General features: G+C 38.9%; 1 protein-coding gene across 1 annotated transcript in view; it reads left to right on the top strand.

Moving 5' to 3' along the window:
- CENPI (centromere protein I) overlaps positions 1 to 21,556 on the top strand; it is a 72,372-nt gene extending 50,816 nt beyond the window's left edge. Inside the window, exons 16-21 of the mRNA XM_005869885.2 lie at positions 9,208 to 9,343; positions 10,217 to 10,341; positions 11,568 to 11,616; positions 11,751 to 11,969; positions 18,344 to 18,385; positions 19,000 to 21,556. Coding sequence (XP_005869947.1) covers positions 9,208 to 9,343; positions 10,217 to 10,341; positions 11,568 to 11,616; positions 11,751 to 11,969; positions 18,344 to 18,385; positions 19,000 to 19,101 — 673 coding nt within the window. The 3' untranslated portion in view covers positions 19,102 to 21,556. The remainder of the gene's footprint in view (positions 1 to 9,207; positions 9,344 to 10,216; positions 10,342 to 11,567; positions 11,617 to 11,750; positions 11,970 to 18,343; positions 18,386 to 18,999) is intronic.
- Positions 21,557 to 22,090: the final 534 nt, after the last annotated feature.

The raw sequence follows: 22,090 nt of genomic DNA, 5'->3' as shown, positions 1-22,090 counted from the left end.
CACACACACATACACATACATACACACACACACACACACACACACACACAGTTGAAAGAAAGGACAAGAAATTGAAATACTTTGTGACTAAAAATGTTAAATTTCTCAAAATAAGTGCGTTGTAGAGGATAGAAATGAATAGGGGGGTTCAGTGCATAGAACAGCCACTGATAAAAATAAGAGACAGAGTTAATTGAAGAGAAATAAAAGGATTATTGAGCTTCATTTGGGGCCCAGATGAAATTGGTGAGCATAAATTTGGAGTGGTGCCAATCTGTATAGTTGTGTGTTTTTCTTTAGCTTAGATGTAGGAGTAAAGTGAGTGATGGGGTTGAATCAATTAGGATTTTGCTGGTGGAATGGAGTGAAAGAGAATTGTGAATTATCAACAGTGTGGTCTACTCTGGATAGGTAGGTGAGGCTAAGAGAAGGCTAAAAAGAATAAAAAGTAACATTAAAAAGGAAGAATCAAGGGATTGAATGTCTCTGAAGTTAAAGAGCAAGAACAACTAGTTGGAGTTGATGTGAGAAAACTAGAAGAATACGAGGTCATAACAAAGAAAGAATAATAGATTTTGGTGGTGGTTCAGTTCAGGTTATGGTAAAGTTTAATGTGTGGCTGTGAGTAGGTAACTAAGGTAGAGTGAAGGTGAAAATTATTTGGTTTGAGGTCAAGGAACTGTGAATCTAAAGTATTAGGTTGACTATCTTCATGGACACTGACATAACTGAGGTGTTGATGGCAGGACTTGAGGCAGAGGGTGCTAAGGTTCTCAATGAATGTAGATTAGTTTCCAGGAGGTAGGTAGGAGAGATACAGAAAAATAATAAGTAAAGGTAGTGTACAACAAAAGAGGAAGGTTTTTTATGTAAGAAAGGTGGAGTAATAGTTTGGAAATAGTGTTGAAGATAGATGGCTTTTGAGTTGGGTTAAAAAAACCAAAGAGTGATCAAATTCATGAGAAAAACTGACTACAGCAAAGTGAAATCTGAAATACAGGGTCTTTGATCTTAGCCTAACAAATTCAGCTAATGTTACTGCTAATGAGGTTCTGTAGCTCAGCAAACATTTGTAAATATTCTAAAGCTAGGCATTTTTTTTCCCCCCTGTGATACCTGATTAAATAGAACATCCATTTGTTTTCCTTCTTTCTTTCTTTCTTTTTTTTTTTTGTATGTGCCTCAGGCATGAAACAGCTCTGGCCACCAACACAGGCTTCAAGCTAGGATGAACTAAGGACTATACATCTGCTTTGCCCCTGATTGATATAAGAGCAACACCACCAATATGGTGTCTCCTTGTCCATTACCAGGGGGTCATTTGTTTTCTTTATATCTTTTTAAAGCTCCCTTTTTAAAGGGAGATTTATTTCTGATTTTATATTTACATTCTAAAAGAAGGGGTTTACATTCTGTTCCCATTATTAGCAGTGAGGAGCTGGGGCCATGTTACCTCCAAGTGTTGAAGTGGAATAGGGAAATGTATTTAAAGGAAACAGTACCCTGGCTGGGAGGAGAGGAAGAGCCAAGATTTGATGAGAATAAGAAGACAGAGAAAGCATATTTTGAGGGTGTAGGTTTAGATTACCATGGAATAGAGGTTCTGGAAACTGCAGTTGAAAGATTTGGGAAGGAAGGGGTCAATGAAAGGGCGAAAGAAGCACAGAGAAGTATAGAGTACAAGAAAAGATAGTTGACTACTAAAGGGGCTTTTATTCATACCTGAAAGTAAGGTGTCAATTTCTTTTTTTTTAAGGTGTCAGTTTCTTACTGAAAGTTTCAAACTTGTAGAGAATTTTTTTAAAATATATTTTGATTTTTTACAGAGAGGAAGGGAGAGGGATAGAGAGTTAGAAACATTGATGAGAGAGAAACAGCGATCAGCTGCCTCCTGCACACTCCCCATGGGGATGTGCCCGCAACCAAGGTACATGCCCTTGACTGGAATCGAACCTGGGACCCTTGAGTCCGAAGGCCAACGCTCTCTCCACTGAGCCAAACCGGTCAGGGTGAACTTGTAGAGAATTTTTGTAAAAGTTTATTTGAGCCAAACTAATGACAAGATCTCAAATGCTGCAGAGAATAACAGTTTTGCAGTTTCTTTTATGCATTGGAATTAAGGAGGAAACTTAAGGAAGGTTATATGAAAACTAGAAGCCCAGTGCATGAATTCATGCACATTGAAAAGAAGTATTTTAGAGGCCAGGGAGGGACCGCAGGAGGTTGGCTCTAGGGCGTGTCCGGTCCATCGCACCCAGTCCCCATCGGGGCTGATCAGGGCCAGCTGGCTGGGGAAGGACCACGTGAGGGCTCCAGGGCATGTCTGGCCCATCTCTCCCAGTCCCAGTTGGCCAGACCCCAGCAGCAAGTTAACCTACTGGTCAGAGCATCTGCCCCCTGGTTGTCAGTGTGCATCATAGTGACTGGTTGAGCAGTTGACCAAACGGTTGGACACTTAGCATATTAGGCTTTTATATATATAGATGGGAAAAAGCAAGACAGGATTGGACCTCAGGATAGTTAAGATTATGAGCTCCCTTAAAGGAGGTCTGGAAAGATTACTTCTGGCATTTCAAAGGGGTAACCTAGATGCACAAGAATAATGGACAGTACTTGCTGAGAAACCTTTTTTTAAAAAAAATTTTGATATTTAGAGAGAGAAAGAGAGAGGAACATCGACATGAGAGTGAAACATTGTTCTGCTACCTCCTACATGCCCCCTACGGGGATTGAGCCCACAACACAGGCTTGTACCTTGACCTGGAATCCAACCAGCAACCTTTTAGTGCATGGAATGATACCCAACCAACTGAGCCACACCAGCCAGGCCTGGTTAAAAACCTCTTACTAATGAAGTTATAGGCCTGGGGTGTGACTGTCCATTATGACCTGCCCAGTTAGGAATTTATGACCAGATCACCATGTGAGGTTACTTCAGTCACTGAACTTACACATACCCCCTTTTTCATTCACATCCTAAAAAATATTAATTGAACTGTTTCTGTGAAGTAACAGTGAGCACCCTATCACTGGAGTTGTTCAGATAGTATCTAGGCCATTATTTATTAAGAATGTTTAAGAAAGCTTTACTGGCCCTGGCTGGTGTTGCTCAGTGGTTAGAGCGTCTGCCCTTACACCGAGTAGTTATAGGTTCGATTCCGAGTCAAGGGCACATACCTGGGTTGCAGGTTCAACCCCAGCCCCAGTCAGGGTCATGCTGGAGGCACCAATGGATGTATCTCTCTCACATTGATGCTTTTCTCTTTCTCTCTCTCTCCCCTCCCTCCCTTCCACTCTCTCTAAAAAATCAGTGGGAAAAATATCCTCAGGTAAGGATTAGCAAAAAAATAAATAAATAAAAAGCTTTCCTATATTTGGTTTTGGGGTGATAATGGATTGCTTTCAAATTTATAGATAATATGAATTATTCTCATAGATGCCCTAAGCAGACTTCTGTCAAATTTATTTTTGTATGTCAATGAGGCCCTGGAAAAATCAAGGAAAGGCCTGAGAAAAGAAAAACTGGAATTGTTTGTTTTCCACTGTCACAGAAGACAAGATAAATTTTATCACCATCAACAAGGAGTAAATTGTAGGTCTAGACCAGTGGTCGGCAGACTGCAGCTCAGCAAACCACGGCTTGTGAGCCACATGCGGCTATTTGGCCCCTTGAGTGTGGCTCTTCCACAAAATACCGCTCTTCCACAAAATACCAATTTCTGCGCATGGCAGAAGGTGAAAAGGGTGGGAAACTATAGCAACCTCAAAGGATCTGAAGTGAGACCATAGTGGTGGGTGATGTTGTATTTGATGATATAATATATGTTGTAAATGAATGTAATTTAGAGAAACAAGGGTTTGTTCCTGGGCTGACAAGCTGGGATCAGTCCAGTAGAGAAAATGGCAAAATAACCTTGTACTTGCACTCATCTGTCTCCTGGAGACTGATCAGGTTGGAGTGGCAACTATTGGATTCTGAATGGATGCAGTCATCTTCATGGTCCCTTCCACTTCTAAGTCTGTGGTTTAGATGGTTAGTTTTTAACACTATGGTATGTCTGAATGTTTTTACAAATGATTTTTTATTTTGCTCCCTCAGTGTAGTGTTCTTGAGAACCTGAAAGAGCTACTGCAGAATTGGCTGTTGTGGCTTTCTATGGACATCCACCTGAAAACTGTGACGGACAGTTCTCTGTGAGTTATCTTACAACCCTTAACAAGAGATGTATCTGTATAAAAATATTTGCATATGGAGTTTTAATAGTGTGGCATGAGACTGAATTGTTTTTTGTAAATGTTTAGTCATACTTTTCTGAAATATATATATGTATGTGTATGATATATGTATATGTATGTGTATACATACATACACACACACACACACACACACACACTCACACTCTAGAGGCCCGGTGCACGAAATTCATGCACAGGTAGGGTCCCTAGGCCTGGTCAGCCATCAGGGCCTATTGGGGCCTTCTGGCTGCTGGCTGGGGCCTTCCTTCCCTGGCTGCCAGCTGCTGACCAGGGCCTTCCTTCGCTCCGCACTGCCGCCTGGTGGTCAGTGCACATCATAGCAAGCTATTGAACTCCTGGTCTGCTGGCTGAACTCCTGAGGGGACACTTTGCATACTAGCCTTTTATATATATAATATATATACTAGAGGCCCAGTGCATGAATTCATGCACCACTGGGGTCCCTTGGCTTGGCCTGTGGGATTGGGTCGAAACCCGCTCTCCAACATCCCCCAAGGGGTTCCAGATTGTGAGAGAGTGCAGGCCAGGCCGAGGGACCCCACCGTTACACGATTGGGGCCTGGGAGGGATACTGGAGGTTGGCCAGCCAGGGAGGGACCGAGGGAGGGCCTGTCTCGCTCAGTCCTGATTGGTCGGACCCCAGCAGCAAGCTAACCTACCGGTCGGAGCATCTGCTCCCTGGTGGTCAGTGCTCGTCATAGCGACTGGTCAACTGTCTGCCCCCTGGTGGTCAGTGCACATCATAGCAAGCATTTGAGCGGCCTTAGCATATCATTAGCATATTACGCTTTGATTGGTTGAACGGCTGACTGGACTGGACACTTAGCATATTAGGCTTTTACTATATAGGAGATATCTACACTAATAAAAGAGAGACATGCAAATTGGTGTCACTCCGCTACGCCAACCAGCCAGTCAGAGCGACTACAAATAAACCCAACAAAGATGGAGGTTTTTAATTTGCACATGCAGGAGCAGAGTGAAGACTGAAGGCTCCAGCCGGAGTGAAGACTGAAGACTGAAGAGGCTTGACTTCTCTGCTGCGGCCGGACCAAAGGCCTGGGTCCCGGGTGCCGGAGGAAAACCGGTGCCAGCAGCCAGAGGAAGGAAGGCCTGTTGCGCGAATCTTCGTGCAACGGGCTTCTAGTGGGTGTGTGTGTGTGTGTGTGTGTGTGTGTATTTACTTTTCACTCTTCTTTCTTCCCCACAATCCTGTGAGGAAGGTTAATTCTTCAAGTTCTAATGTATAAATCAGAAAGTAAATCCTAAGCATCTAAGTGACTTTCAAGAATTAATATAGCAAAACATTGTGGAGCTGACATTAAAACTTGCAACTTTGGCTTTAATTCAGTTTAGCTCACTTTGTAAAATGTATTCTTATATATAAGAAGTCAATTTTGATGCTGGCTAGGAAAATCTGTAATTATGTTGTACAGTTTCGTTTTTTGTTTCTCTGATGTATTTTGGTTATAGATGTGAATTTCCATTATGATGGTTATTGTTAACAATGTGTGCTTTACCCTTAAAGTGAAAGTAAAAGGCTGAATTTCAAGGAATTGCATAATTAGGTTGTTACAACTCTACCTACAACCTTTGGCTTCTCCTATATTCTGTTACCTTCCACATTATTTTTAACATTGTTTTGAAAACTTTGTATTAAAGGAAATTATAAACATAAACAAAAGTAGAGAAACTAGCATGATGTTACCCCATGTACATATCATCCAGCTTCAAGTTAATCAATACATGGTTAACTTTTTTTCATCTATAACATCTCTCTTTCCTCCTCCATATTAAAGCAAAGCCCAGACATCATTTCAACTGTTGAAAAAATGATACTAGTATAACACCTAAATATTAATAGTTCTTAATATTTTTAAATATCTAATCAGTGTTCAAATTCCCTATATTATCATCACATTCTTTATCAGATAAGGGTCCCTCAGCTTCAGTTGCCAATAGCTGGTGATTAGCTTAGTTAAAAGATAGGCCCAGACCTATTTTTTTGTATGTCCCTATTCTTATAGTGATCTCCCATTCTGATAGTAGAATAAAAAAGAGAAGCTTCTTGGCAGTAGCTTGGGGAAATTGTTTTTAATTCTTCATATTTATTACTGCAATGCTTCCATATATCATGTATCACTTTTGGAAAGAAATAGAGCATTTGTGGGTAGTAAAGCTGTGCTTCTCAAAGTGTGGTCCCTGGACCAGCACCATCAGCATCACTTGGCAACTTGTTAGAGATTCAAATTCTCAGGCCCTACCCTAGACCTGCTAACATAAACCCTGGAGGGAGGGATCCATTAGTCTGTGTGTTTATAGCAATTTTGGTGCAAGCTAAAGTTTGAGAACCACTATCATTAAGAAATTTCATTTAAATGCTTAACCTTTTTGAACACCTCAATTCTATTAAGAATAGTATGTTGGCATCTATAATCTTTGGCCAACTTGCAGGGTAAGTTTTAGGCATCCTCATCTCGGTACTTTACAATTTCTATATTTTCTTTCCCCAGTACTAGGATGCTTTTTAAATTAGTGTCGTACATTTTGGGAAGGCATTTAAAAAGGAGCTCTGCTTTCTAAAATTCTTAAAACAAGTAAGTGGACGTAAATGTAGATTATGCCCTGCCGGCGTGGCTCAGTGATTGAGTGTCAACCTATAAACCAGGAGATCACTGGTTTGATTTCCAGTCAGGGCACATGCCAGGTTGTGGTCTTGATCCCTAGAAGGGGGCGTGCAGGAGGCAGCTGATCAATGATTCTCATTGATGTTTCTCTTTCTCTATACCTCTCCTTTCCTCTTTGAAATCAATAAAAATATATATTTTTAAAAATGTAGATAACTTTGCTTGTTGTAATACTACTCGTCATTATATAATATAGCTCTTATAAGTTTTCAGTAATTCCTGCTATTTGGGGGGTATGGGTATAATGCCATGTCTCCATCATATGACCATATGCCATATGACTATCAAAAAGGGAGTAAATTATAGTTGTGAATCACGAGGAACAAAAGGTAGGAAAACATTCTCAGCAGTGTTCTCCAGGGGGGGCATTGTTGGTTGGCACAGTGACTGGAAAGAGGGTGTTCCCATCATTAGTACATAAGAGCCAGGGATATTAAACAAGCTGCAGAGGGTGGGGAGTAGAATATAGTCCCTAACATCAAATTGTTTCATCTGAAATGCCAGCAGTGTCCTGTGGAGATACACTTTGAAGGATGCTTTTCTAAGCAATCTCCATTGTTCAAATTTATTTCACCTGCATTTACCAAGTGCTGCCAAAAATCATAGTTAAAATAGTTTTCCAAATGGCTGACTGACTATATGGATGCCCGCTTATTTGTTGTTTTTCCCCCCAATCACAATTTACCCCCTCTATGTCCTCTTCCACCTCCATCCTTTTCCTCCCTCCCCTTCCCTGGCAATCACCACACTGTTGCCCATGTCCATGAATTCTGTTTTTCATTTTTTGCTCAAGCCCTGCACCCCACCCCACCAATACCACCCTCCTCACCAGACCTGTCTGCCTGCTCTTTATATATGAGTCTGTCTTTATTTTGCTCAGTAGTTCAGTTTGTTCATTAAATTCCACATATGAGTGAAATCATGTGGTACTTATCTTTCTCTGACTGGCTTATTTCACTTAGCATAATGTTTTCCAGGTCCATCTACGCTGTCACAAAGGGTAACATTTTCTTCCTTTTTATGACAGAGTAATATTTCATTATGTAAATGTAACATAACTATTTTTATCCACTCATCTACTGATGGACACTTGAATTCCCGCTTATTTGGGTGGTCTCCTAATCTTTCCTTGCTTTCTCTGGCAATGAACTATCATGATGGTGGGAAATGGTAGAGTCATTATCATCTCTCAAGCTCAAAGACTATATACTATTCCTTTTTCCATGTGTATAACCATTGTTGGCTCCCTGGATCAGAGGGTAAAGCTATAAAAGCACATTCCTAGATTTTTTCCTAATCTGCTCAACAGTAGATTGAAGGACAGAAGTGAGTAGATGGATGAATTGAACCAATTATACCCATGATTTAAAGAGATACAGTTCAATGATTTGGGAAGAATGTAAAATATGCAAAAATGTTTTTTTTACTAAAAGAATGAAAAAATGCCAAAAATTTTACTAATTCTTTTAGGAATGAATTGGATTCCAGTTAAAGTGAAATATTTTTTAATATATTTTATTGATTTTTTTACAGAGAGGAAGGGAGAGGAATAGAGAGTTAGAAACATCGATGGGAGAGAAACATTGATCAGCTGCCTCCTGCACACCTACTGGGGATGAATGAATTGGATTCCAGTTAAAGTGAAATATTTTTTAATATATTTTATTGATTTTTTTACAGAGAGGAAGGGAGAGGAATAGAGAGTTAGAAACATCGATGGGAGAGAAACATTGATCAGCTGCCTCCTGCACACCTCCTACTGGGGATGTGCCCACACCAAGGTACATGCCCTTGACTGGAATCGAACCTGGGACCTTTCAGTCTGCAGGCTGAGAGGCTCTATCCACTGAGCCAAACCAGTTAGGGCTAAAGTGAAATATTTTTAACAGCATTTAATTCAGACAAAACTGGGTTTTGATTTGTGTGCTTTGAAACTAATTTGCTGACTGCTGTGATCCCTGGACAATAGATATTAACTACTTTGGTTATTATCTAAAGTCTATTTGGAGCTTAATCCTTTATTTCTCTGATATTTACTAGTAGAGTGATTGCTGAGGCTATTATATGAATTGATCTTAATGGTTTCCTAGAGTGCTGTGTAGTTTGATGGTTAATCATTGTGGTTTAAAAAAAGTGAATTATACATTAGGACACAGATCATTTTCTGAAATACCTAACAACTTTTGCTATATTTATTCAGCTTTAGCTTGGAAATTGTGAGGAATTTTGCTAATATGTATCTGATTGTCATGTTTTCTTGCAGAGAGACAACTTTCAGTGGATCCATGCAGTCTGTGTTTGAACTAATTCACTATGTAGGGTGGCTGTCCACTAATGCATTGCGCTTGGAAAGCAACAGTACTTTCTTGCTGCACTTTGTTTTGGATTTCTATGAGAAGGTGGTACACATCCTATTTACCCTATTTAGATTTTTGTGATGGCTTTCTGCTTTAATCACCTCTTATTTCAATTTTATTTATAATCATTAAGTTGGACTATGACCTTGTTAGCATAGTTAAATAAGCTATATATTTTAAAGTTAATGATTATATTCTCACATGAATAAGTGACTTTCATAAAACAAAATGGAAAAACAAATGCTTTTTTTGAAAATTCCAGGTACCACTTTATTAGACATTCTCCTGAATAATGCTGACCTTAGACAGAGGTCTGTCTCTAGCATCACTTTTTGCTCATCCTTTATACGTCCCAACCCTTGGTAAAAAATTGAAAGTACCTTCTTGTTTCTTCAGCTCTTTGCTCCCATCTTTCAACAGCTTTATTTCTCCCAGCACTTATGATTCTGGTGCTCTTGTATTGTTTATGTCACCTGGACAGAACTATTATTCAGGAAGTAGTCACTATTTGTTTTCCTGGCTTCTTCCCTTTCCCAATACCTAGTTGTCTGTATTAAATTTGCTTAGAAGCATATTCCTTTGTTTTCTAGGTTGACAGCTAGCTAATATATGGATAAGTCAGTATTCATGGAACTTGAGAAAGAAATGCTTCCTTTCTCACCAACTCTGAGATCTGTCCCTAGAAAAAGAGAAAGATTTTAATGATCTTCTGAATATAATCCTCTATGATAATGGTCAGTGTTTGGTGAGGTACATTTTTAAGCAGGCTTGAGGCTACCTATTCTATTGATGGATCAGGAACGCCCCAACTTGATGGTATATTATTGCTTATTCTCTACTAATGATTCTTTGGATGAACTTGGTTGAGGGTTCTGGGAGATAATCTATATACTGATGTTATATTCTCTCCAAAAGGTGTGTGACATATATATAAATTATAACCTTCCATTAGTGGTGTTGTTTCCTCCTGGGATCTTCTACCTTGCACTCCTCAGTCTGGATTCCAGTATCCTAAACCAGCTCTGTTACATTATGCACAGGTACAAGGCCTTTTTACTGTTTTATGAATTAGAACATTATAATTTTATCTTCATTTTTCAATTATATAATAAGTTATAATTTATTAATATACTATAATAAATTTACTATATATAATTTGTAAAATATGAAAACAATAAAATTATTATCCATTTTATGCCAGGGCCCATGAAATAGGAAACATGGCTTTCTTTTGGAAATGACCTTGTGGTATGAAGCTATTTTAATTGTGTGTTTTATTTAAATGTTACTGGGGGGTATAGATTTTTAAAATTTATAGTAACATATTTTATGCAATGGTACTGCTGCACTCAGCATTGTTAATTCTTATTGCTGTGGCTTAGAGAAAAAGTAATTATTTGCTGACAACTGGTTTAGGTCTACATAGTTTCTCTGGTGAAAAGAACATTTTCTGGGAGGTTAGGGGATCTGTTGCCAGTTATATGAAACTGTAAGTATTATTCTGATCCCCTCTAATTCTTTCACTTATGGACTGAAATTTCTCTTTTTAGTCCTTAAGTGTAGACTCTTGGTATAACTTGCAGGACTATGCCAAGGTTAAAATGTTTAAAGACTAATTAGATAATAGTTCTCAGGCTCAAAGGAAAAGATTACATTTTAAGTGTACCCTTTATTTATCTGCACCTTTTTTCCACATTAATAAAATAGGTTCTGTATTAGTAACTGACTGCTTTTGAGTCTCTATTAATTTTTAATAGTGAAACATTAAAAGCATTTTCTGTATTTTTTCCTTTTTATTGAAGTATAATTTACATATAGTCAAAGTGCATATCTTAAATCTACAACTCAATATATGAGCCTCTGATTTTTATTCCTTGAGGAGAATGTACCATAAAGGATTTAAAACCTTAACTAGATAGCTGGATATTTGTGTATGTGCACATCTGCATATCTAAAATGTATACTTTTGCCCCACTGGTGTGGCACAGTGATTGAGCTTCGACCTACGAACCATGAGGTTCAATTCCCGGTCAGGGCACATGCCCAGGTTGTGGGCTCGATCCCCCAGTGCAGGGTGTGCTCAGGCAGCCAATCGATGATTCTCTCTCATAATTGATGTCTCTCTCTCTCTCTCTCCCACTCTCTTCCTCTCTGAAATTAATAAAAATATATATTAAAAAAGATTTTTTTAAAATGTACACTTGTATGTTTACATTTCAAAGGCATTTAATGTTAAGCATTTCATTCCATTTGTTCATCCTTTTAGATACCGTAATAATTTGACAGCTGCAAAGAAAAATGAGTTGATACTAAAGGTATGCATGATAAACCTCTGTTAAGTCACCATTGTTTAAAAATTGAGTGTAGATATACTGGTATATGATCTGCTGGGAATAAGAAGGGAAGGGAGAATAGGTGATGATGACACTTTTTTTTTCTTCCCCAATAGAAAAAATCAGAGTTCATATTCAGCAGCAAGACCTATCAAGAATATAATCACTATTTGACAGCCATGGTTGGTTGCCTGTGGACATCCAAACCCTTCCAGAAAGGATCGTATTTTGATCCCGAAGTCTTTAAAATGATTGGAGTAGCAAAGTATAAAACCAGTTTAAATTTAGTCCATCACCCTGCTCTATTGAGTTATGCTATTTCCTTTTTGCTAAAGGTAAGGATAGTTAAAAGATTTTTAGATTTTATAGAGAATACCATGATGGCAGGAATAGAAAATGCCATAAATTTATTGTGTCTGAATTGCAAAACATGTTTAATCATTCTTTTTTTGAGTACCAGCTAAATTTTGGATATTGTGGTAAGCTCTGTAGATCAATTTGTTATACTATTGCCATCTTAACGATGTTATATCTTCTAATCTATGAACATACTATGTCTTTCCATTTATTTAGGTCCTCTTTAGTTTTTTTTATAGTTTTCAATTTATGTTTTACTTTTGGATTCCTAAGTATTTTATTTTTGATGTTATTATAAATGAAATTGTTTTATTCATTTCATTTTCAATTGCTTATTGCTGCTATATAGAAATGCAATTAATTGACTTGTGAATATTGATCTTATATCCTGAAACTTTGTTGAACTTATTTATTAGTCTTTATAGCTTTTCATTGGATTCTTCAGGGTTTCCTGCAAACAGATGATTTTATTTCCTCCTTTAAAATCTGGATGCCTTTTTTTTCTTGCCTAATTGCATTCCCTACAGCCTCGGGTACAATGAATGTTGAAGAAAAGTGGCAAGAATGGGCAGGTTTATTTTTTTTCTTGGTCATGGGGAAAACAGATTTTTGCAAGTATGATGTTAGGGGTTTCCATGGATGCCTTCATGAGGTTACCCTTCCAGTTTTAGTTTGTTGAATGTTTTTTATCATGAAAGGGGTGTCAGATTTTGTGAAAGGCTTTTTCTACTTCTACAAACATGATTATGTGGGTTTTTGCCTTTTATTCTGTTGACATGGTATATTCCATTAATTGATGTTCAGATGTTTAACCAACGCTACATTCCTGGGATAAATCTCACGTGGTTATGGAAAACGATCCCTTTACATGTTGCCAGATTTGGTTTCCCAGTACTTGTGGAGGATCAGGGATATTGATTTTTCCTTGTGATGTCTTTGTCTGGACACTTTTATGAAGAAACAACCACTCTCAGTTTCTTGAATATCCTTCTAGAATCGTATTATACATTTCTTTGTAAATTATATTTTTCAACACTACACTATACTTTTCTGCTTCTTGATTTTTTTATTTAGTATCTTGGCTTTTGTTTCATATTTGTACATAAAGGGCTTCCTCATTCTTTGTGATGTCTCTGTAGTATTTCATTGTATGGATCTAACATAAGTTAAATATATAACTTATAAGTTGAGCGTTTAAGTTGTTTCTTAACCTTGTTATTAAGTTATACTTCAGTGAATGTTCTTAAACTATATGCATCATTTCAAACATATGTATGTGTGTCTGTTGGATAAAATTGCTCCAAGTGGAATTGCTTTTAAAAGGGTATATCTTTTGTCCTGGCCAGTGTGGCTCAGTTGGTTGGAGAGTCATCCTGTATACTGAATGGTTGTGGGTTCAATCCCTAGTTGGGGCATGTACAGAAGGCAAACAATTGATGTTCTCTATTCTCTCTCGCATCACTGTTTCTTCCTTTCTTTCTCTTTCTTTCTCTCTCTCTCTCTCTCTCTCTCTCTCTCTCCCCCCCCATCTCCTCCCCCCACCTTCCTCTCTCTCTAAAATCAATATGAATATCCTGCTTAGATGGGGAGGCTCAGTGGTTGAGCATCAACCTTTGAGCCAAGAGGTCACCAGTTCAATTCCCAGTCAGGGCACATGTCTGAGTTGTGGGCTCAGTGCCCCTAGGTGGCATGCAGGAGGCAGCCAATCGATGTTTCTATCTCTCTAGCCCTCTCCATCCCCTTCTCTGTAAAATAAATAAAAACATATTTTAAAAAATAAGAATGTCCTTGGGTGAGGATTTTTTTAAAAGGGTATATCTTTTTAATTTTATTAGGTATTGTCAAATTGCTTTCAGTAGAAGTTATACCAGTTTACATTATTGCTAACAATGAATGGGTGTCAATTTCTCCATACCCCTTCAACACAGTTGCATCCGGTTCTTATTTGGAAAAGCATGTAATGAATCATAGAGCAGAATTGCTTTTCATAAGTCAATTCTTTTTTTTTCTTTTCAAGTGTGTGTGTGTCTTATAAGACTCAGTCTCTGAAGTAGTAAATATTATCAAGTTGGACATAGATAAGCAAAGTTGTTTTGGGTGATTAGGAATTGATATATTCCTTTAAATCAGAAAATGGTTTTTAAAATGTTTAAGGTAGGTTGGTTCTGAAAGGAGAAATTCTAGTGGCACAGAGCACATGTAGCAGAAGGTGAAACTCCCATTTTTGTAATTGATGATGTTTCTGTATGGTTCTGAAAATAACGAGGCTTTAATGCCAATCTTTCTTTTAAAAGAGTGCTTTTTGAGCCCTGATTATCACCAGCTAATGGCTCACTAAGTATCTTACTTTTGAGGTGGAAAAAATAATCTCTGGTACCATGTTAGTATAATTGAATTCTGACAGTTTTACTGAATCATCACATTGTAAATATTTCAAATTAGCCAAATTTTTATAAGTAATTCAGTGAATTTAATTTGACCAATCAGTTCTCAGTATCAAAGAGCACAGCTCACTTTTTTCCTTAAATGAGATTCTATTTTTTTAATGTTTGTATTGATTTTTTTAATGGTTTTTATTGATTTTAGAGAAAAGGGAGAGAGAGAAACATCGATCAGCTGCCTTCTGCATGCCCCATACTGAGTATTGAGCCTGCAACCCCAGCATGTGCCCTGACAGGGAATCGAACCACTGACCTCTTGGTTCATGAGTTGGCTCAATCATTGAGCCACACCAGCTGGGCTGCAGCTCAATTTTTGAGTTGAAATATATTTTGAATATTTTTAGAGCCTACATTTCAGGAAATTCTGAAGTTCTAGGCTTTCTAATCATAAATTACCTTTGAATTAATAGCTATTTGTTTCTTTGTTTATTCATTTAATACATATTTATTTATTTATTGTCCACTGTGCTTCTGGCACTAGGGATACAGTGATTAAGAAGACAGATACTGCCTGGCTGGCATGGTTCAGTGGTTGAGCATTGACCTATGAACTAAGTGGTCGCAGTTCGGTTTCCGGTCAGGGCACATGCACGGATTGCAGGCTTAATCCCCAGTGTGGGGTGTGCAGGTGGCAACCGGTTGATAATTCTCTTTCATCATTGATGTTTCTATCTCTCTCTCCCTCTCCCTTCCTCTCTGAAATCAATAAAATGTTTTTTTTAAGGAAGATTGATACCATCTCTGCCGCAATGGAGTTTATATGCTAATGAGAAGAAACAATAACCAAGTAATGTAATAAGTAGACATAATTTTTTTAAATGTTGAGAAAGGCTTTGTAGGACATAAGCAGGGTGGGGTGATAGAGTGACTTGAATGTTGTCAGGGATGGGTGTTCAAGAAGGCCTTTTTGAGGAGGTGACATTTGATCTGAGATTTCTTCTAGAAGGTGAGAATAAGCCAGTTTGTGAATATCTGGATGAAGAGCATTCCAGGTAGTGGGAACAGTAAAATGGCTCCAGGGTTTCAAGGAAAAAAGGAAGGCCAGTTTGATTTAGAGTTTAAGGAACAAGAGGGAGAATGGAATGAAATAAGGTTGGAGAAATCCAGGTACTGTTTTTCTTACAGGTCTGTTAGGAGTGTATGTTAGCAGTTGAAAGATTTTTAAATAGGGTTGTAGTATGGTCTCAGTTCATCTTTAATAGAGATCACTTTGGCTTTTTCATGGAGGATAGAGTTATAAAAGGAGGCCCGAGTGTAGTGGAGGCACCAACTGGGAGGCTATTGGAGTCTAGACAAGAGATACTAATAGTGATAGTGGAATGAAGAGAAGCAGACTGATTTGAGATATATTGCAGAGGTAGAATAGACAGCATTTGATAACTTGATAGAAGTGGGAGTGAGGGGGGAAAAAAGGACTTTTGAGTTTTTTGAATTAAGCATCTGGGTTGATGGTGGCTCCATCTATACTAATAAAAGGGTAATATGATAATTAGACTGGGAGACCTTCCGGACATTCTGGACAAAGCCATGGTGGCGGGGCCAAGGCAGAGGCGGTTAGGGGTGATCAGGCCAGAAAGGGGGGCAGTTGGGGGCAATCAGGCTGGCAGGAGGGCAGTTGGGGGTGATCAGGCCAGAAAGGGGGGCAGTTGGGGGCAATCAGGCTGGCAGGAGGGCAGTTGGGGGTGATCAGGCCAGAAAGGGGGGCAGTTGGGGGCAATCAGGCTGGCAGGAGGGCAGTTGGGGGTGATCAGGCCAGAAAGGGGGGCAGTTGGGGGCAATCAGGCTGGCAGGAGGGCAGTTGGGGGTGATCAGGCCAGAAAGGGGGGCAGTTGGGGGCAATCAGGCTGGCAGGAGGGCAGTTGGGGGTGATCAGGCCAGAAAGGGGGGCAGTTGGGGGCAATCAGGCTGGCAGGAGGGCAGTTGGGGGTGATCAGGCCAGAAAGGGGGGCAGTTGGGGGCAATCAGGCTGGCAGGAGGGCAGTTGGGGGTGATCAGGCCAGAAAGGGGGGCAGTTGGGGGCAATCAGGCTGGCAGGAGGGCAGTTGGGGGTGATCAGGCCAGAAAGGGGGGCAGTTGGGGGCAATCAGGCTGGCAGGAGGGCAGTTGGGGGTGATCAGGCCAGAAAGGGGGGCAGTTGGGGGCAATCAGGCTGGCAGGAGGGCAGTTGGGGGTGATCAGGCCAGAAAGGGGGGCAGTTGGGGGCAATCAGGCTGGCAGGAGGGCAGTTGGGGGTGATCAGGCCAGAAAGGGGGGCAGTTGGGGGCAATCAGGCTGGCAGGAGGGCAGTTGGGGGTGATCAGGCCAGAAAGGGGGGCAGTTGGGGGCAATCAGGCTGGCAGGAGGGCAGTTGGGGGTGATCAGGCCAGCAAGCAGAGGGGTTGGGGCAATCAGGCAGGCAGGCAGGTGAACAGTTAGGAGCCAGCAGTCCTGGATTGTGGGAGGGACTAAATCGGCAGTCTGACATCCCCTGAGGGGTCCCAGATTGGAGAGGGTGCAGGCCGGGCTGAGGGAACCCCCCCTCCCTGCATGAATTTCATGCACCAGGCCACTAGTTTGTTAATAAGAGGAATACTCCTTAGAGAAGAGGAGAGGTTATTTGGTTTTGGGGAAAGGCAAGTTGAGAATCAAGTTCTGTTTTGACCTACTTAAGTTTAAGATGCCTGTGAGATATCTAAGAAGTGTTAAGTAGGCTATTTGAAATAGGGGCTTGGAACTAGAGAAATAAATATGGAATTCATTAGGATGGATTATATGTTATCAGTTCCAAAAACGTACTTTTTCACTTCTCAGAGATCAGGATGCTTCTTCTGATTGATATCAACCAGGCAGCAATCATGATATAGTTGCCATTTGCTGTTTTGGAGTGTGTACAGGCAGACTGCCAGAATCAGACCTTGCAGAATGGAAGGCAGCAGCTTGAGGGGAAAATTGGAGACTATGGAAACACCGTTTTAAGTCACAAAAAACAAATGACTTGGAGGAAGAGGGGAGGAAAGCAGTGAAACATGTTATAGACTTTTCTTGAAACAGGAGCCAAAAGTTGCGTAGCTTTATGTAACTGGAATCCTGGGTACTGGTAGCTTTTAGTTCTTTTAAGAAATGTTGCATCATCAGCACTGTGGCACAGAGGGTGCTATTGTGTGAACAAACTTAGATATCCACAACTCTTGCATATAAAGTGATTGAGAAGAGTTGGACTCTGAATGTCAAGTTTTAGAAATACTTTTGCCACTTAATTTTATATATATTTATCATTTCATGTTTATAAAAATGATATATGATCAAAATCTGCCTATATCTAAAACTCTTATAATCTTTATAAAATAAAAAATTCTAAGTGTTGATAAAATTGTGTTATATATAGTTTAATAGGCAGTTTTTTCTTAGTAATGTATAAAATATATTGTTTGTTAGAATTTATGGCTTTTCAGTGAAATACAGTAGGTGATAGTTAAGGCCAGGGAATAAATGGGATCACTTAGGTCCGAGTTTTCATAAAAGAATTACAGAGCTTTATAGAATCTACTGTGTACACAGATCGCCTCACCATACTTCCTCCTCATTCTTCAAGATTCTCTCTCTGTCTCTCTCCCTCTCCCTCTCCCCCTCCCTTCCATTTCCACCCCAGTGGCTGAACACAGAATTTTTTAAAAATAAGGCCATAGATTAGCAAAATAGTGCTCACTTTGTACACTGGTTTTATTTTCCTTCTGTTTATGCTTCTAGGAAGAAATATGGGAAGTTATAGTGGGTGTTTATTCAAAAGGAATCCAAGAGTGATGGTAGGAATAGAATGTAGCAAATAGATCAGTGAAGAGCTATCTTAATGTTCTGGTAATTTTTGCTAACTAAATATTTCCATCCTCTAAAGGCTCCACTTCTTTATTTTGTGTGTATGATTTTTTTTAAAGGAATACCCAGAAGAAAGGACAGTAAACGTGAGCTCCATTCGGGTAAATAAGTTTATTTTATCATTTTCAGGGATTTCATACAGCTTCATTTTATCAGAAGAATTTATATTTTCACTTTTTCCCAAATCTTAAGTCTACTTCCTCCACAAAGTCAAAGTGAAGTGTTTACCTTCTGAATTCATCCCCATGACATTTATGTGAATTTATTGGCACGTACCCTCTATAGTCTTCTCTAAAAATACAACTATTTGTAATTTGACTCTTGCTGTTGTGACCATGTTTCTCATTTTACAGTACAGTTTTATATATTCAGAATGTTATTATAAAGCTAATTTAACAAACCCAAACACAGTTGTCTCATTATTCTAGAAACTCTGCTGTGTACATACTTAATGTAGGCAGTAATATAATAATGTCTATTCCTGTGTTATCTAGTTTAGATGCTAAATTCCTAGAGCGTGGGAGTGATGACCCATTTCTATTTCACAATTCTTACTCAGTTGAACAGCTGATTTTTTTTGCCAATATAACAAAAGGAATGTTTAGCCCTTAAACTTTGGGTACTTTCTTGTTTGTCTGTTACTTAGTGAATGAGAAGGTAGAGAATAAGCATAGTAAATATTCAATAAGTAATCTTACCCTTTTTGTGCCTACAGGGAAAGAAATGGAATGAGTATTTGGACTATTTATTTTCAGAGGGCTTACAAGGCTTGAAACTTTTCATACGAAGTAGTATTCGTCATTCTTCTGTCCCCTGACAGACAGCATAAACTCCATGATCAACATGAAATGAATGCTGACAGAAACAAACCAAGCATACTGGACTAAATTCCTTCCTCGTTGCCAGAGAGGCCAAGTGGCTCACCTTGAGTTTCCATATACTTTTTACTAACACACTGTCATCCTCAGGTAGTGCTTGGGCTGGCCTTTGATCGTGGCTCAGGAGAGCTTTGATGTGGCTAGCTTTGCTTTTCGGGGTCTAGATTCTTTAATGCACTAGCGAAAAATGATTTAATCATCAGGCTCTATCTTTCACCAAATTATATATAAAGAGATATATCCATTATGTGGTGGGATTTTTCACATTCTTGTGGAGTATAAGCTGCCTTGATGGATGACAGCAGGTATTAAACAGTAGCAGTTAAGCCGCAGACATACTTATGCAAAATACTCTGCTGTCTCTATGAAACCTCCATTGATACTGCCATTTTTCTGACTGTGAGCAATAGCACCAACACCAAGTTAATAAGTAGTTGGCTGATTCCTTGGTTTTCACTGGTAGCAACTTAATGAGAGAAGGAAGGAGAGAGAATTGTGGAGTAATCAAGACATCCCTACGCATTACGGGTTTGATTTCATGAAACTGCTCTGGTTTTTGTGTATATATGTATATACCCCATTTTTAAGTGTTTAGGCAACTTTATTTTCAGGAATAATTCTGAAGCCTTTTTAAAAACTTGGTAATAGCTAGAATATCTTGCTGAAAATTTACTTTAAATTTTGCTTCAGTGCTACTGAATAACTCTCTCTTTTAATAAAATTCATATCATTTGAGAGAAATCAAGTAAGATTTTTTATTTTAGGGCACATTTTTATGGTTCTTTTTTCTTTTAAAGCAAAATCCTAAACTATATTATTGGATAATGTTCAGAATAGAATCTCATTTATCAATTCATTTTTTTGATTCAATACATGTTTACTGAGCATATTGTATGCCAGGTGTTCTGTGTGCTGATTATAACAGCTGTCACCTACAAAGTACTTGCTTTTGTGGAATTTAGTATATCCCATTGGAGAAGACAGACAATAAAACAGTAAATAAATATATAAAATCAGTTGCTATAAAGAAAAAGCAGGTAATAGAAACAGAATGTTGAGAGGATTGCTATTTTAGATAAGGTGGTTAAAGAAGGCCTGTTTGAGAAGTGACATATGCAGAGGCCATAATGAAATAAGTGTATGAGCCAAGTGAATATTTGGGGAAAGCATTCTGGGCAGAGGTAAAGGCAAGTGAAAAGGCTTAAAAATATTAACTTTCTTGGCCTGTTTGAAGAATAATAGGCCAGTAAGATAAAAACAGTGATTAAGGAATAGGAGTGGTAAGAAATGAAATAAGAGGAAGCCAGAGAATACTTCATGAAAGTCCTTATAGCCCAGAATGGATATATAATGGGAAGCCATAATTTGACTAACCTACTAAGTATATGGAACTATAGTGTGAAGTTAGACTGAAGAGGATTTAGGGTGAAAGAGAGACCAGTTAGGTTATTACAGTGTTCCAGGTAAGAGTCTTAGATTAGCATGGTTGATGAAGAGGAAATGTTTAGATATTGAATTCAGACTCACTTTAAAGGTAGAGAAGATATTGATCTGCTGATAACAGGTATAAGGAGAGGGAAAGAGATGGGTAAAGGATGACTTTTAGATTTTTGAGCAACTGGGTAAATACTGGGATGCAGAGAGGAGGCATACTGGAAGAAGAACCAGTGTGGAGGAGTGTGGAATCAGGAGTTCTGTTGTGACCATGTTAAGTTGCAGATGCTTAGTAGTCAGCTGAATATCCAAGTCTAGATTTCAAGGTGCAAGTTGGAATTGGCAAAATTAATTTGGGAGTTATTAGTGGATAGCCACAACATTGGATGAGATCATTTACTATAGCTGGAAAAGAGAAGGTGGCAAAGGACTGAGCTTTGGAGTGTGCCAATATTAAAAAGCAGAGAGGGGGAGGAACCGGCAAAAGACTGAGAAGGACCCTCCAGTGAGCTAGAAGAAAAGTCAGGGACTGGTGTGCTGGAAGCCAAGTGTAGAAAATGTTTCAAAGGAGTGTTTAATGGTGTGGAATGTTTACCTGAAAAAAAGAAGCTTTAGCTGATTCGAAGTAAATGTGATAGCTTCCCCAATGGGTAACCTCATATAGAGAGGCCTCTTTTGTTTTTAAGTTTGTACTCCAAATAACTTCCCATATTGTTTTTCAGAACATGATATTTTGGTCTTTAAGATGATATAGAACTTTAATTATTGAAGGGATTTGATTATTTAACCCCTAATAATCTTCAGATTATCAAAGGAATCTTTTCTAAACTTAACTTTATGTTCCAGAAGAAAAAATATATTTTTCCTTAGGTTTGTCATTTGTTCAATAATTATCCCCTGGGTGCCCTGGCTGGTGTGCTCGTTCAGTGGTTAGAGTGCTAGCCCGTGCACCGAAGGGTCTGGGTTCAATTCCCAGTCAAGGGCATGTACCTGGGTTGTAGGTTTGATCCCTGTGGCATGTATGAAAGGCAACCAATCAATGTGTCTCATATCAATGTCTCTCTCTCTCTCTCTTTCTTCTTCTCTCTCTCCCTCTTCCTCCCTCCCTCCCCCTCCTTGCCTATCTCCCTCCCTTCCACTCTTTCTAAAAATCAATGGAAAAAATATCCTCAGGTGAGGATTAACAAAAAAGTTATTATTATTGTTCCCTGTGCTCCTTTTTGCCTTAACTTTTTTTCTTGATCAATGTTTTAATTCATTTAAGATTAGATATGGGGGACAGGAAGAGAATAACCAAAGAACTTATATCAGTGGTTCTCAACCTTCCTAATGCCTCGACCCTTTAATACAGTTCCTCATGTTGTGGTGACCCCCAACCATAAAATTATTTTCATTGCTACTTCATAACTGTAATTTTGCTACTGTTATGAATTGTAATGTAAATATCTGATATGCAGGATGTATTTTCATTGTTACAAATTGAACATAATTAAA

Source organism: Myotis brandtii, unplaced genomic scaffold (genome assembly GCF_000412655.1).
Source record: "Myotis brandtii unplaced genomic scaffold, ASM41265v1 scaffold305, whole genome shotgun sequence".
In the NCBI taxonomy this organism is placed as follows: domain Eukaryota; kingdom Metazoa; phylum Chordata; class Mammalia; order Chiroptera; family Vespertilionidae; genus Myotis; species Myotis brandtii.
The sequence above is the reverse complement of the archived record's forward strand: the minus strand, read 5'-3'. Positions and strand labels throughout refer to the sequence as shown.